The 15,311-nt window shown below is 39.4% G+C and overlaps 2 protein-coding genes across 4 annotated transcripts in view; one reads left to right on the forward strand and one right to left on the reverse strand.

Annotated features, from left to right (window-relative positions):
- Positions 1 to 7,433, forward strand: part of LOC113108453 (fibroblast growth factor 14) — a 115,435-nt gene extending 108,002 nt beyond the window's left edge. For all 3 annotated transcript variants that reach the window (XM_026271598.1, XM_026271599.1, XM_026271597.1), the window contains exons 4-5: positions 3,216 to 3,414; positions 6,791 to 7,433. In XM_026271598.1, coding sequence (XP_026127383.1) covers positions 3,216 to 3,414; positions 6,791 to 6,930 — 339 coding nt within the window. In that variant the 3' untranslated portion in view covers positions 6,931 to 7,433. The remainder of the gene's footprint in view (positions 1 to 3,215; positions 3,415 to 6,790) is intronic.
- Positions 7,434 to 10,246: 2,813 nt separating this feature from the next.
- The window catches only part of LOC113108454 (integrin beta-like protein 1), a 39,162-nt gene continuing 34,097 nt past the window's right edge, over positions 10,247 to 15,311 (reverse strand). The window contains exon 11 of the mRNA XM_026271600.1: positions 10,247 to 10,492. Within this exon, the coding sequence (XP_026127385.1) occupies positions 10,404 to 10,492 (89 nt within the window). The 3' untranslated portion in view covers positions 10,247 to 10,403. The remainder of the gene's footprint in view (positions 10,493 to 15,311) is intronic.

Here is a 15,311-nt window from a genome sequence, read left to right on the forward strand (position 1 = left end):
GACATGTTATAACAGTATGGTGAGGGTGTAACATTTTCTTCACATGCTTGAGGCATTCGGCCAAGTACAACTCACTGGATAGGTGGCCAATCAGCGTACACCTCGCTTTTCAGACCGATGAGCTTTTTTAAAAAATTACACATTTCAGGAAGGCGGGGCATAGAGGAGAAACAATAACGTACAGTATGTGAAAAAATAATGTGTTTTTTTTTTTACCTTAAACCACATAAACACATTTCATTACACCAAATACACAAAATAATGTTCTTTTTAGCAACATCATATGACCCCATTAACATTATATCTATATCTATATCTATATCTATATCTATATCTATATCTATCTATCTATCTATCTATCTATCTATCTATCTATCTATATATATATATATATATATATATATATATAAAAGTAGACATGTCAAAATTTCTATAGATATATCTCTCATGTTACTTCGCTGAGTATTTGAGTATGAGTTACAGTTCATTTTAATGACATGTTTCTAAATGAAGATCACCGCAGACCGAGGATGCAGACAGCACACTTTGTTTGTTTTCTTTATTTTGTAAATGCACTAAGTTTTGTTGTTATTTTGCGTGTATACAAATAAGAGTAGACCCTTTACAGATTCGGTTGATTGTATGGTATGTATTGCTCTTATCTGTACGATCAAAACTGAAAGTGTAATTTAAGTTATTTTCGGGGTTATCAGGAGAAGATGCCTCCACAGTGTTAACTAAAGTGTTTCAATAATGTTGAATGTTATGGGGCTGATTATTGCAAATGCATATCCCAGCATGTTCTGGTTAAACCGTTTTTATTTATTTCTTTTTAGCTAAGGTTTGCATATGATGGGGCTTTCTTAATGATAGCATTCTTAAAAATATATCCTGTTCATAAAATAAAAAAATATCACAATATATTGCTTTTCTTACAGTACTTGCAGTGTATTGCAATATATCGTACCGCAACCCATGTATCGCGATACGTATCGTATCGCCAGATTCTTGCTGATACACAGCTCTAGTTGGTAGGATCTGGTTTGTTTTAAGGCCCTTGGTTAGCATGCAGTCAATGAAGTAAGCTGTTAGTGTTTAATCAAGGGTGCATGAGAGCCCTCCAAAACACATCCAAGTTCAACTCCCTTACATAATGCAATTTCATCCCATTTATTCTGCCACTGCATCTGAATAACATGCCACTTAGTCTTCACTCATTTTCTAACCAAGTACCTTGTCATGGGTTGACAAGAAACGATTTAACAGAGAAATAATAGGCAGGAAGGAGATCTGTGGAAATGCTTTTCTCTCAGCTGAAAATAAAACAATAGGGCTCCAATTTTGCTCAATTTAGCACCTTTGTAGTAATATTCGTCTGACTATTGCTGGTCCTTAAAATCTTTTTGAAAAGAGACTGGAAGAAAGTGGGTTCAACTTTTATTAATATATATTAGAGGGGGTTTTAATTGTTTGATTAACTGTCCTTTTAAAATATAGGATATATTAAATCTCACATTCAACAGTATTATTTTCACAAGAAGGTACTTTAGGAAGTGCTTTGCTGTAAAATCTGCCTCATTTTTCAGTGAGAAGGGACTTTTAGAACGGAGACATATTTATCTGTTTAGAACTTGAAGTTTTATTAAGATATGAGGTCTATAATGTGTAGTTTAATGATGGGTGTTACTGGAACTTATAGATTTATAAATGATAGTTTTGGTGCTATTTACCAATAGAGAGAAGTGCTCCTAGGATTATTGAAGTGGTGGAGTTATTGAATTGACAGCAAACCTGGAAGATTTAATCAATGCAGCAATTCGCAGGGTAACGCAACATACACACAGTGTTTACAGATGGCACCAAATAATGGGTCATACAGTGGAGATGAAATGGCTCTCACTGGCTAAATTAAGTCATGATGCGCTGCAATATTTACATTAAATCAGTCATAATATATATATGGCGCATAATGTGAAGCTAATACAGTTTGCTACTGCACATAGTGAGTCTGTTTTTAGTCAATCTTTAAATGTGAATTGTTGTTATAATGTTTTTATTCTCATTTGTAAGTCACTTTGGATAAAAGCATCAACTTAATGACTAAATGTGAATGTAATGGGTATTTTAATTATTTTAGTGACAATGCAATGTGACGTTCAACATAAGTTTCAAAATAAATGAAACAGAACCACACCACTGAATAACACTTGAATTACCTTCATTCTTTAAGATCTGTTTCACAACTCTGTCTGACAGCTGTGCCATTTTTATTATAATCGATTGATTAATCTGTTGGAGTCTTATCTTCTGGATAAGGAAGTGTGAGCTGTTTAGGAAAATATGGGACATTTTAATCAGATTTATGGCTTTAGTTTCCATAGAGAGAAAACAATGTTCCTTTGAACTCTCAGATTTTGAGAAATTATTTTTAGATTTAATATTTACAGATAATGTTTACGACTCCTGCTAGATAAACAGTCTGGCATGATCCCATGACTTTTCAAGTGAACTGCAAAATGAAATTTCGTGGAGCCAAATGAAGTGTGGGTATACAGCATGCCCACAATTTCCTCCGACTTTTTAGGTGTGGAATCAAATGTACTGAAACGATGCTAAAGAAGTGGTTGGAATGTCCTCTTGCTGAAGTGTGGATTGTGGAATGTGCAATTGGATATGGATATTTGAAGAAAATAATAGACTTAGCATGGCTGAGCATGGCACCTAAAATGAAGGTGAAAGTAGAGATTAATTTGTCATGAGCGAATATCACATTTTGTCTTGGGGCCAATTATTTTGTCTGTATGCTCATTCAGGTATCAGCAGACAGACCTGCAGTGTCTGCCTACAGATTAGACCTCAGGCGTATCACCATGCATACAGAGTAATAGGAAAATGTACAGGAATTTGAAAGTTATTTTAAGTCTCTGTGTTCTGTTACCAAGTTTGATGTTTCTATTCTGTTAATTAAATGTACCAAAACTCCAAATCCCAATGTACTGTCTGTCCAACTGTATAAACATAGAAATTATAAATGTTATTCAGAGTGGACACCATATTTAGTGAATGAATGGAAACAGCTGTAAATACATTTCAGTTATTCATTTGAAATGGTTGTGAAATGTTTACCAAACCTTTTTTTTTTAACTCAAAATCCCACACAGAATTTCCCACCGCTTTTGTGTGATGCCATCCTCTTGTGTCTCCCTTTCTTACAGGAACTGTTTACGCCAGAATGCAAGTTTAAAGAGTCCGTGTTTGAAAACTACTATGTGATCTACTCATCCATGCTGTATAGGCAGCAGGAGTCGGGGAGAGCATGGTTCCTTGGCTTAAATAAAGATGGCCAGGCCATGAAGGGGAACCGGGTGAAGAAAACTAAACCAGCTGCTCACTTCCTGCCCAAGCCATTAGAAGGTAAAGTGTGCTCTGAAAGCCTCAAGAGAACAGTTAACATCCAGGTCACTGTGACACTGGCAGAATGGTAATGAAGTGCATAAGACCCTGAAAGATCTGCTTTTGCTTGATGCCTTTTTAGACTTTTTCTCAAATGGTTTACGCATTTTTTTTTCAAACTAAGGTCAAGGTTTTCAAAACAAGAAACACAGGCATCCAAATGCTTTTCCAAAACAGGTTGTACATTTTCATTGTGTTAATACAAATGACAACATACATTTTTTATCGTGAACCCACACATGAAAAATCTGCAGTCCAAGGTTCAGGTTTTCAAAGCATGCAATACTCAAAACGTTAGAGATGGATAGGTAGGAAAAGATAAGAGAGGATAGGAAAAAAAGATAAAGATGAGAGAGTCAGAGTGGAGGAGGAAGACAGATGATGGGAGAGGACTGGGAGAGGATGTAGGATGAGGAGAGGAGAGGAGGAGGACATTGAAAGAGTTGAGGTAAGAGCAAGAGGAAATGATGTAAGAAGAGGGTGAGAAGAGAGGAAGAGGACAGCAGTTTCAAATGAGATGAGAGACAGCCTAATTGACACTGAATCATAGTTTCCTGATAGAGGCCAGACAGAGTTCAGCATAATTTGAGCAGATCTACATTGACTCAAGAAAAGAGTGAGAAATGTCATTGGTCAGTGATGACCCATCATCACCATCTGTGCTGTGCTCTCATGGGGCTGTACAACACCCATGCCAGGTGTGAATTGAATATCTTCACCATTACTTCCTTAGATACAGAGCTTGAGATGATGTGGAAAATACTACATATATATATACAGGTGCATCTCAATAAATTAGAATGTCGTGGAAAAGTTAATTTATTTCAGTAATTCAACTCAAATTGAACTCAAACGTCTTTTTTTAAAAATTTTTTATTGTGATGATTTTGGCCCACATTTAACAAATCCAACCATTCAATCTTGTGTGTGTGTATATGTGTATATATATGTGTGTGTGTGTGTGTGTTTGTTTGTATGTGTATATATATATATATATATATATATATATATATATATATATATATATATATATATATGTGTGTGTGTGTGTGTATGTATATATATATATATATATATATATATATATATATATATATACACACATACAAACAAACACACACACACACACACACACACTGTTAAAAGACGTTCACCGGCATAAGTTTGACTTACACAAAGTTTGCACGTTGTTTGTATGATATCCACTGGCTTGCCTTCATGGTTTAAAACAGAAGTAGCCTATTTCCAATATTGCAATGCATCCACGCTACAACCCCAGTAGTCATGTTTCATGGACACACTCTTGGCCCTTCCTGTAACAATGAGCTGAAACATGGCAAATAAACCCAAATAATTCACAACTTTTTTATTACGGTAATATTCTCTTTATAGTTTTATGTTTATGACATTCCCAATTATAGTTATTAATGTTGTGCTGAAGCTGTTCAAGCTACATGTGCTGAAGCTGAAGAGCTGGATGAACACCGGTAAACTGGTGCTGCCAGCTTATTCAACACAGGGAAACGCATCATATATTCAGATATGTATACAATATAAATATAATATTACAACTTAAGTACATACAAAAATTCCAAATAATATTACCAACCCAATATTACAATGTACAATTGCACAAAAGACTGTAAATGCACAAGTGAACTTAACTGTGCTAGTAGTGTGGATCCATTGTGGATGCACTCTTCCCTTAACAACGCGTTAAAACACGGGCGAACAAAGATTCCCTTACATTATTTTACAGTAGTTATTAATATCATTATAATATGACTGACTTGCCCTGCACATGTTGCAGTTCACGGTATTTTCCTTTTCAAAGTGTTTCCAATGATATTTAAAGCAATTAAAAACCATCATGGTGAACAGTACGCATCTGAAGTATCTCTGCAGGAAGTAATGCATTAATTATCGGCTCTAAGATATCGGCCAAAATTGTCTTATCGGTTCGATAACGATAACAGAAACATTTACATTTACATTTATCAGCCGATAATGATATGGTGGCTGATATATCGTGCATCCCTAATATTTTATGCAATTAACTGAGGGGCGTGGCTAGGGTTGGCCACCCCACTCACAACTGCTGCTTCTGTCACCTTTTCTCTTGACAAGAAATGCATTTATACAGTCGCAGAACAACTGAAAATGGGAGACATTCAAGACGCATAGAAAAAAAGGAGGAAAATAACTATTATAGCTTCGTCTGTATTTAATTTAGAATTTAGTGTTTGATAACTTCAATTTCAATGTCTTTATATTTCTGCTGAAAGGCACAGGTAAATATGACATTAATTATAATGGGTTTATGTGAAAACTGTTTTAAGTTCACTTAAATTAGAAGTTTTCATATTATTTCCTTTGTTAAATGTGTTACCTAGATATAATGCAGCACTCATAATGCAGTTTTATTTTAAAATTTTTTAAAAATTGACCTTAGAAATGTATCAGATCAGTTGAGAAACACTGATCATCAAAATAGTAATCAGGGTTGTTGACTGTGTTCTGGGTAAAATCCATATTTTTCAAACACTGTATGATTTTGGAACATAACAGGATGTCTAGACTACTCTTTTCCATGACAGTGAAAAAACAAAAACACACAAACAAACATTTGGCCTTATATCCCTGTTATCTGAATACATAATGATTTACAACTCAATAAACATTATTTCACAGCACCACATATCCAAAACCCATCTTCGTAACCATAATGATGGACAACCTGTCCTTTTAAATATTCCTTACAGCTCCTTTATTGCCACACTGTAAAATGTGTCTGGCTAGCGTGAGATTGATGCTTTATGCACGGTTTGAGGTGTAATTTGCAATGATGTGTGGACCCTTTCTGTCTGTGCAATGCTTTATTGCTGTGTAAAGATGCCCACATTTTAGACCAGTCTCTCATCCTGTTGTGTGTTCATTATTTTCTTGACTAATACCACAACACCAGCCAGCAGCCCATAATGTAGCAGCACTGCTAAGAATAAATTAAGTCTGAACTGACGTGAAGCAGTGAACCTAGTCATATGCATCACGAGAGATCAGACCATCTTCCCATCACAACTAAGGAAAGGATGCAGCCCTGCTGACAGCTTGCCCGCACTTTGCCAAACTTCACATGTCCTGTCAGAGTTTCCCTAATGAATATTGTCTTTTTAGCCAAGTTTCAGGTTTGGAAATGAGAATGAGTTGGGAGAAACTTTTCTAGATGTAATTATACACAGATTTCAGCCAAGCCCCCAAAATAATTTCCAATAAGAGAGACAGATGGGGCGGCTGCAGTTACCTGGCTGACTCTTGCCTTCTCTGATGTGTTTTGCAGTCGCTATGTACCGAGAGCCATCATTGCATGACGTGGGGGAGACAGTGCCCAAACCTGCCGTGCCTCCCAGTAAAAGCACAGAGCCGGCCGTCATGAATGGAGGCAAACCTGTCAGCAAGGAAACCAAGCCCACCACATAGCCAGATTCCATCTTGGCCATGCTCAACCCCGGAGAGCTGTGCTCCTTTTGTCAGACTCTCCATGTTTGTGGATCAGATCCAGGCATCCTCTGCTCTCTCCTCCCCATTCCCTCCACCCCCTTCACTCCTCTGACTGTTCCGATCTAATTCGACGACGGACTGGCTCCAGAAGAGTGGTCAGCTGTGCACGTAGGAGGATGCGACTGGATAAACCAGCTAAACTTTCACCATGGAATGCCCTAACTGATATGGAATGCCTATTGACATACAATAAAGCTGATGTTTTTTCTGTAATCGAGACAATCCACGAGAATGAAATTGTGTACTGCAGGCGCTTGCGTGGTGGTTCTTTTGCCTGCTAACAGTCACCCGTTATAACCCTTTTCTTGAACCCTGTCGCAGCAGATCTATTTTCTATATATACAGTAACACCAGCTACGCTCTGGGGTAATACTGTAAAGATATACATATATATGGACTGGAATCTACAACTTTCTTTTTTTTCAAATTAAGTATGCTCCTGTGTCTCCTCCTTTCTAGGTGTCCCCCAGTCTCTGAAGCGCAAAGTTCCAAATTTTTCCCTTTTGTCGGTGACTTAGGAAATTTGTTGTCGGGGCAATGTGCGATGTGTTCTGGTGTGCAGTCATTCAAACACAACGAAGGATTCTCACATAGTACCTTCACAATGTTTATGGTCAGTGCTCATGTCTTCTCATTCTTGTAATGTCTAGAAAGGGACACAAGTATACTTAGCAAATGCCAGCGAGTGCATTAGTCACGCCCGCAGCAGTCCAACACAAGGAGCTGGCATTAGCTGAGGAAGGTGTATAGAGTACATATCACTATCTAGTACGGTGCAAATTGGTTTCAACCCCAGTAACTAGGTGAATTTCCACTTTTCTTTGCTCTTAATTTAGAGCGTGGGCTCTAGGAATATCTATAGGCCTTGTAGGCCTCTGGTCAAGGCCTCTCTTTGACATGCTGACTCTGAACTGAGGGCTAGTTCGGCTAGCACATTAAATGTGACGAGAGTGGCAGCCATAGAGAAATACAGTCTACTTCAGGCCTGGGTGGTTAAATGTCTCAATGTAAGTAGGCACCATTACTATTGGCTGCACATCCATTTTGTTCAGCAAAGGCATGGCCAAGGTTAGTATTACGTTCTGTTCTTGCAATGTTGACGCAGTGCAAGAAATGGCTTCTATAACAATGTTTTCACTGTATACAAATAAAACAAAAATCTACCAAAAAATAAAATAAAAATAAATAATAGATTTTTAACTACCAGATATTAGAATTCTGAAATGAGAGGGGTTTTCCTAGCTCAGCATGCAGAGTCCAGTACTGCTCATCATGTGCCTGTGATGACCTCTAACCCAGCATGCAAAAACATGTACCCAGTCTGTGCTGGGTTAAAGGTGCCTCATGCCCCAGACACACACACACACACACACACACACACACACACACACACACAAACAAACAGATTCAGTAGCAACTTGATCCACAAACACACAAAAGTTGATTATTACCAAAGTCTGTACACACGAGAATCCAGCCGAACAATTTCAATATCTCGGAGGATGGCGTTCCTCTTTGTTTTTTTTGTCCTCACTGTGACTAGGGTTCATCACAAAGAACAGTTGTCTCGACTTTTTTTAGTTATCTCGATTCAAACTTGAAGAGATTTTAAATGATGTCCTTCACTTGGATTGTTCAAGTACAAGACCGGGGTACCTATTATTAATCACCTGCATGCGTTTTATTAAGGACCAAAGTATGGAACAGCTAGAAATGTCTAAAGACAGTTTGAGGTGTAGGGCTACACTGAATGGGCATGATTATATAAGGCTCCCTCATACTCTAGATTGAGACCATTGCACTTTGCGTTTGAAATAGTCATCTACTCATATCTACTTAGGATTTTAACGATTAGCCAATTATCAGCCGAGATGACATGAAGCCTGTCTTGCTTTAGCAGTTTTCATAGTTTGAATGATGAATAACGTTTAGAATGTTATGAAGTAGACAGAGGCTACGCTGCTAAATACAAATATATTCTACACTTCATTTAAAGACCTATATTTTCATTTATTGGATTATCGAGCTAGTTTCATATTAGGAGATGTTCAAGCACATTAGACTTAAATATTTGTCTGTACAAAGCCAAATTTAATGCTAGAATGAGATTGCAGTACTATACAGGAAAAGTAGCTTCATTTTTTAAATCAGTTTGAGGCTGGTGTCCCACTTCCACACGAAACAAATCACTCACTGCAATGAGCTCTACATGCTGGGCTACAGCTGCCCTGCAGACCAGTGAACTGGTTTTATGAAGGTTGAATTTATTTTTGTAAGTGACTGGTGAGTACATGTGCATTTGTTAGTATGTTTGTTTGTTTTTTCCTCTTTCAAATGTCCATGTTCGTTTCGTTCCATTCAGGTCGTGCGTGACGTCGTTAAATCGTAATGAGGAGCAATCGCTGAACAATTGATCATTTCTGTGTTTTTTCCGTATTTTCATTGGTGAAGGAAGGTCTCCATAGTCTCTTGATTGGTTTTGAACCTTGATTTGACAGTTACTTCATCTGTTGCATGGGAAGAAGGTGGCATATATGAACTGCATGTCGTAGGTTATGTGTATCATGGACTGTTGGTATGTTCTGCTAATTTTACATACATATATGCAAAGAGTTTGTCTGCACTGTACAGTTTGTGTTTGTTGTATACACAGATACAACATATTGAATAAAATATTTATATAAAGGTGTACTGAAATCTCTCTAACCAATTTGATGCGATATTTGTTCAGTATATGTACTTATATTATACATACATAAATACATACATACATATACACATATATATACTTATGTAATGGGGGGGATCAGTCATCCTAATTACCTTGGTCAATACCATTTACCTTCAGCATGGACATTTTTGGACAAAGGAATAATTCAAGATATGTTTTAAAAAAGAGCTTTAATTCAGAGCATGGTAAATTTATTGGCATCTGGCTGTTTACAACTTTTTTCACATGGAACTTACCATACAATAGGGTCATAAAAACATTGCACACAAGCAGAGCTCTAAAAAACAGCAACCTGAATAATAATATAATGCTCTTACTTGTTTATTGGCCGTTTGTATGGATCCTCTCCTTTTAGTGCTTATGTGTCTCAATAGTCTATGTAAGCATTATTATACACAATATCTATGTATGTATATATATATATATATATATATATATATATATATATATATATAGTTACATGGCAAACTAAAGAGGATTATAGATGTCATCTCCCACATCTGTTTGATGTGCATATAATGGAATTTAAACTAAAGAAAATTTGAATGCTGCTATATTGCACAGATCTTTAAAATGAATTTTCCCTCGTTTGCTGTTGGTGTAGCCACCCTTTTCTTGTCTTGGCTGACAACAGAAACAGTATTTAAGTGTCTACCGGGGGTTAAAACTCCTCTCTAATCCAGATTTCACAGGCATTTCCGGTCCAGCCATCCCAGCAGTCACAATTTCCGCAGTTGCACACGCCGTTCCCTGGAACAGAAGTTCAGAGGAGAGGCAGAACTGAGAAACCCAGATCATCACTCTCCAAGTCTCGACATGCTTTTTCTCTTCACAACCCCTTGGCAGAATGTGCAACGGGAAACCAAGTACAAATGCAAGTTTTGGAGCCACTTTCTCTGAGGTTCTGTCTTTACAGTTCAGATTCAGTTCATGTAGTGGCACTGGTATGATTACATAGTGTTACTGCTCCTCTTTTATTCAGCTTTTGTAAATGTAATTTGGTGTACACAAAATTATTATCTGTGATGCTTAATGAGCCAATTTAAACGTATCACTTTGGTTAACAATTTAGTATATATCTCAACTGTTTGCAATTAGAATAAAAACTTATCAATTATTTCCCATTACACAAAGTACTGGCCTACTGGAGAAAAGTCAATAGCTGATTTCTAAAATCTAATGAGCAGACATCATTTAAAGGCATCGGAATGACAGATTGAATAAATATCATAAATAAATATTTGTATATTTTTTATTAAATAATAATAATAATAAAGAGAGAGAGAGAGAGAGAGAAATTATCCAATATTTGTGTGCAATGCATTTTTATGCCAATTAAATAAGGGGTGCCCAGGGTCCCTTATGGCAAGAGGTTTAAAATTTGGGATTTATCGATTAATTGACTGATTGATTGATGTTGGGCTATCAATGTTAAGTGATAAACAGCTTTGGAACTATACTTAGTGTGAAAAATATATTTATAATAATAATATAAGAATTAATATAAATGTATTCTAACTTTTATTTCCCTATCTGTCAGTCACTACAAGTTATGTCGAACGACATATGGGGTCTCACTTGGGAGGGCAATCATTTCTGAGTTTTAAGAAAAAACATAGTAGATTTTGCATGCTGAGCCACTCCCTGTGCCTACGGCTATAAATAGACGACAGATGCATCCACTCATTCAGGGTTTTGCTACGGAGCCGAGAAGTTGATGACATTTTTGCTACAAAGCCATTTTCATCTCATGTTGGAACTTTTCCTGGTCGGTGTGACGGCGTAGTACAGCGGTGTCCCTGCAGCGGTGCTTCCCCTGGGCGCTTCGGCTAAAAGAGCAGTTTCTTTCCTAAAAGAGCAAATCATGGACAATTCACGTCTTTTTCAAGATGTTGTTTCGTCCATGTCCTTCTCGATGCGGTCGTTTCCTGTCCTCGTATGATGGTCACAAGATTTAGAGCTTTTAATTTAGAGCTGTTGGCCATGCTTGGCCGGGCAGGGTTAGGGTTAACCTAGATTTCTCATTGCTGGATCATTGGTTTCTCTGTTCGGAGCGTGGCTCACAACCATGTCCTGCCACGGTTCCTTTCTTCCCAGAGGTGCATGAAGAGGTGAGGAAGTCATGGTTGGCCCCTTTTATGGCCAGAAGCCACTCATCTCCCTCTTCCATCCTCACCACCCTCGATGGCGGGGCAGCCAGGGGGTACGTGGACATTCCCCAGGTGGAGAGAGTGGTTGCGGTCCTCCCTTTCGGGCTCTCCTTGTCCCCCAGTGCCCTTAGAACAAGTGTCCTGACATGACGTTGTCAAAACAGATGCCTCCAACAGGGGCTGGGGTGCGATGGGTGATGTGCAATGGACAGGCAACTTCAGGGTCCTGGACAGGACCTCGACTGCTTTGGCACATCAACTGTCTACAGTTTCTGGCAGTGCATCTAGCTTTATGGCGGTTTCGGCCACTGTTGCTAGACAAGCACATGTTGGTCCGCACGGACAACACTGCGGCTGTTTCATACATCAAGCGACAGGGTGGTCTACGATCACGTCGCATGTCTCAACTCGGCCGCCATCTCCTCCTCTGGAATCAGACACAGCTCAAGTCACTGCGCACTATCCACATTCCGGGGGAGTTCAATCGTACAGCCAATGTGCTCTCACGACAGCTCACTTTCCCTGGGGAATGGCTACTCCATCCCCAGATGGTCCAGCTGATCTGGATCGATTCGGGGAAGCCAAGGTAGACCTGTTTGCTTCCCACAAGTCCTCCCACTGCCAGCTGTACTATTCCCTGACCCAGGCCCCCCTGGGCATGGATGCACTGGCCACACAGCTGGCCTCGGGCTCTACGCAAGTATGCGTTTCCCCCAGTGAGCCTGCTCGCACACACACTGTGCAAGGTCATGGAGGACGAGGAACAGGTCCTGTTGGTTGCGCCTTACTGGCCCACCCGAATCTGGTTTTTGGAACTCATGCTCCTTGTGACAGCCCCTCCCTGGTGCATCTCCCTGAGGAGGGACCTCCTATTTCAGGGGCTGGGCACCATATGCCACTCGCGTCCAGATCTTTGGAACTTCCACATGTGGCTTCTGGACAGGACGCGGCAGACCTAAGTGATCTGCCACCAGCGGTGGTAGACACTACCACTCCACCTTCCACGAGGCATGCCTATGCTTTGAAGTGGAGTCTGTTCACGAATTGGTGTTCTTCTCACTGAGAAGACCCCCAGAGATGCTCAGTCAGAGTTGTGCTTTCTTTCCTGCAAGAAAGGTTGGAGCGTAGGCTGACACCCTTCACCTTGAAAGTGTATGTGGCTGCCGTTGCAGCCCATCATGATGCAGTGGACGGCCGGTCCCTGGGGAAGCATGACTTGATCGTTAGGTTCCTGAGGGGTGCTAGAAGGTTAAATCCTCCTAGGACACCCCTGATTCCCTCCTGGGACCTCTCTATTGTTCTGGCTGGACTTCAGAGGGGTCCCTTTGAGCCGCTAGACTCAGTCGAGCTGAAGTTCCTGTCTCTCAAGACAGCACTCCGGGTCGCACTCACTTCCATCAAGAGGGTCGGGGACCTCCAAGCATTTTCGGTAAGTGAATAGTGCCTTGTGTTCTGGCCGGCCTACTCTCACATTATCCTGAGACCCCAGCCTGGATACATGCCCAAGGTTCCCACCACTCCCTTCTGAGACCAGGTGGTGAACCTGCAAGCACTTCCCCTGGAGGAGGCAGATTCAGCCTTGACATTGCTGTGACCATAAGAGCGCTTCACATATACATGGAATGCACCATGAGCTTCAGAAGCTCTGAGCAGCTCCTCTGCTTTGGAGGTCAGCAGAAAGGGAAGTCTGTCTCCTAGCAGAGGTTGGCCCACTGGATAGTGGATGCCATCACCTTGGCATACCATTCCCAAGGTGAGTACGGAGTGTGGCCTCCTCTTATGTGCTGGCGCAAGGTGCCTCTCTGAAAGACATATGTCGAGCTGCGGGATGGGCGATACTTAACACATTCACAAGGTTTTACAACCTTTGTGTAGAGCCAGTTTCTTCCCGTGTGTTGGGGTAACAGGTAATTGGCGGGAAGGACTGGCTCGGTGTCATGCTTACTGCGCCCATTCCCCCCTCACATGGGGATACAAGCGCCTTTCTTCTCCCAGTAGAGTTTCCTGGTTGGCGTACCCTGGTCGAGCATTCTCCAGCACCCTCGGAAGTCAGACTTGGCGGAGCAGTGTGGCGCCAGGCCCAGTACAACACAGATGCATTTAGGTAGATCGGGGCACATTCCCTTCAGAAACAAATTAATCCACTGTGTCTCAGCGGCTCAGATGTCAGGAGTAAATGACGACTGCTATCTTCATTGTTACACCCAACAACAAAATACCTCAATTGCTTAGGAGACATTCTTGTCTACATTTGCTCCAGCAATGAAACAATGGTGGACTGATGACAGCTCACTCAGTGCGGGTCTAAGGTAAGACTCCAGTCCAGTCTGTGCTGATACTGTCAATCAAACTATCGTGGGAGGGGCCTGGCTGTGTTACGTCACAAAGTCAGGCATCTGTGATGCATTTTTTAAAGCATCTGATGACCCCTTTAAATATATACTTGCCTGTTTGTGTATTTATATACACAAAAGGGTACACAGTACACACACATATATTATGTACACAATAAAATGCATTTTGGATGTGATTAATTGTTGCCCAACACTATTTATAATTTAATATAAAATATTTCTAACAAAATTTCTAATGTTAATAATGTGGAAAAAATATAGACGAAAAGAAACATATTGTTTCCTTTCCAAATTACAATTTATTTATATGTTCTGGCTCAAAATGGTACAGTTTTATTTTATAAAAAACTATTAACTATTGTGCTCTTTTCTCATACAGTATAAATGGGTCTACATAGAAATTTACAGCTGCCATTTGGCAGTCTTTGGGATCAAAATGTTTGAAATAGATTATTATCTAATGAAACACATTATCTTAGAAACATGCTAATCAAAAATTTTAACGCATGTAGCAGAGTGTATGGCAAAAAAACTCAAACATATTAATGTACAGAGCGTCTTAACATTTTCTGCAGCCACTTAAAAGGAGAAAATTTACAATAGGGTACATACAATGCCCTCTATAAGTATTGGAACAGTAAAGACAAAATTGTTCTGTTTGCTGTTGAGTCAAGAAATCTGTAAATATAAATAAAAGATTAATATGAGACAAAACTACAGAATGTCACATTTTATTATTGGGTGATTCAACACAAAGATGTTTTACCAGCTAAGAAGATCAGCACTTTTAGAGTTCATTCCACAATCTGATGTGAGCATAAGTATTGGAACAGTTGCCTCACAGGTCTTTCTAAGTGTTCAGCTGTGTCCTGTTGCATTAATTAATTAATGCAATTAATTAATTCTTCAGACATTAAAAACAAGGAATTTGTCTTATCAGTTATATCCATTGCTTCTGCATTCTAATTCTTGAATTCGACGATGACACACAAACCAGAATGAAGACAAAGAAGCTGACTCTGAATGAAAAGCAAGCAATTTGGGTGCTAAAAGAAAAGAGGAAGT

Source organism: Carassius auratus, chromosome 9 (genome assembly GCF_003368295.1).
Source record: "Carassius auratus strain Wakin chromosome 9, ASM336829v1, whole genome shotgun sequence".
Classification (NCBI taxonomy): domain Eukaryota; kingdom Metazoa; phylum Chordata; class Actinopteri; order Cypriniformes; family Cyprinidae; genus Carassius; species Carassius auratus.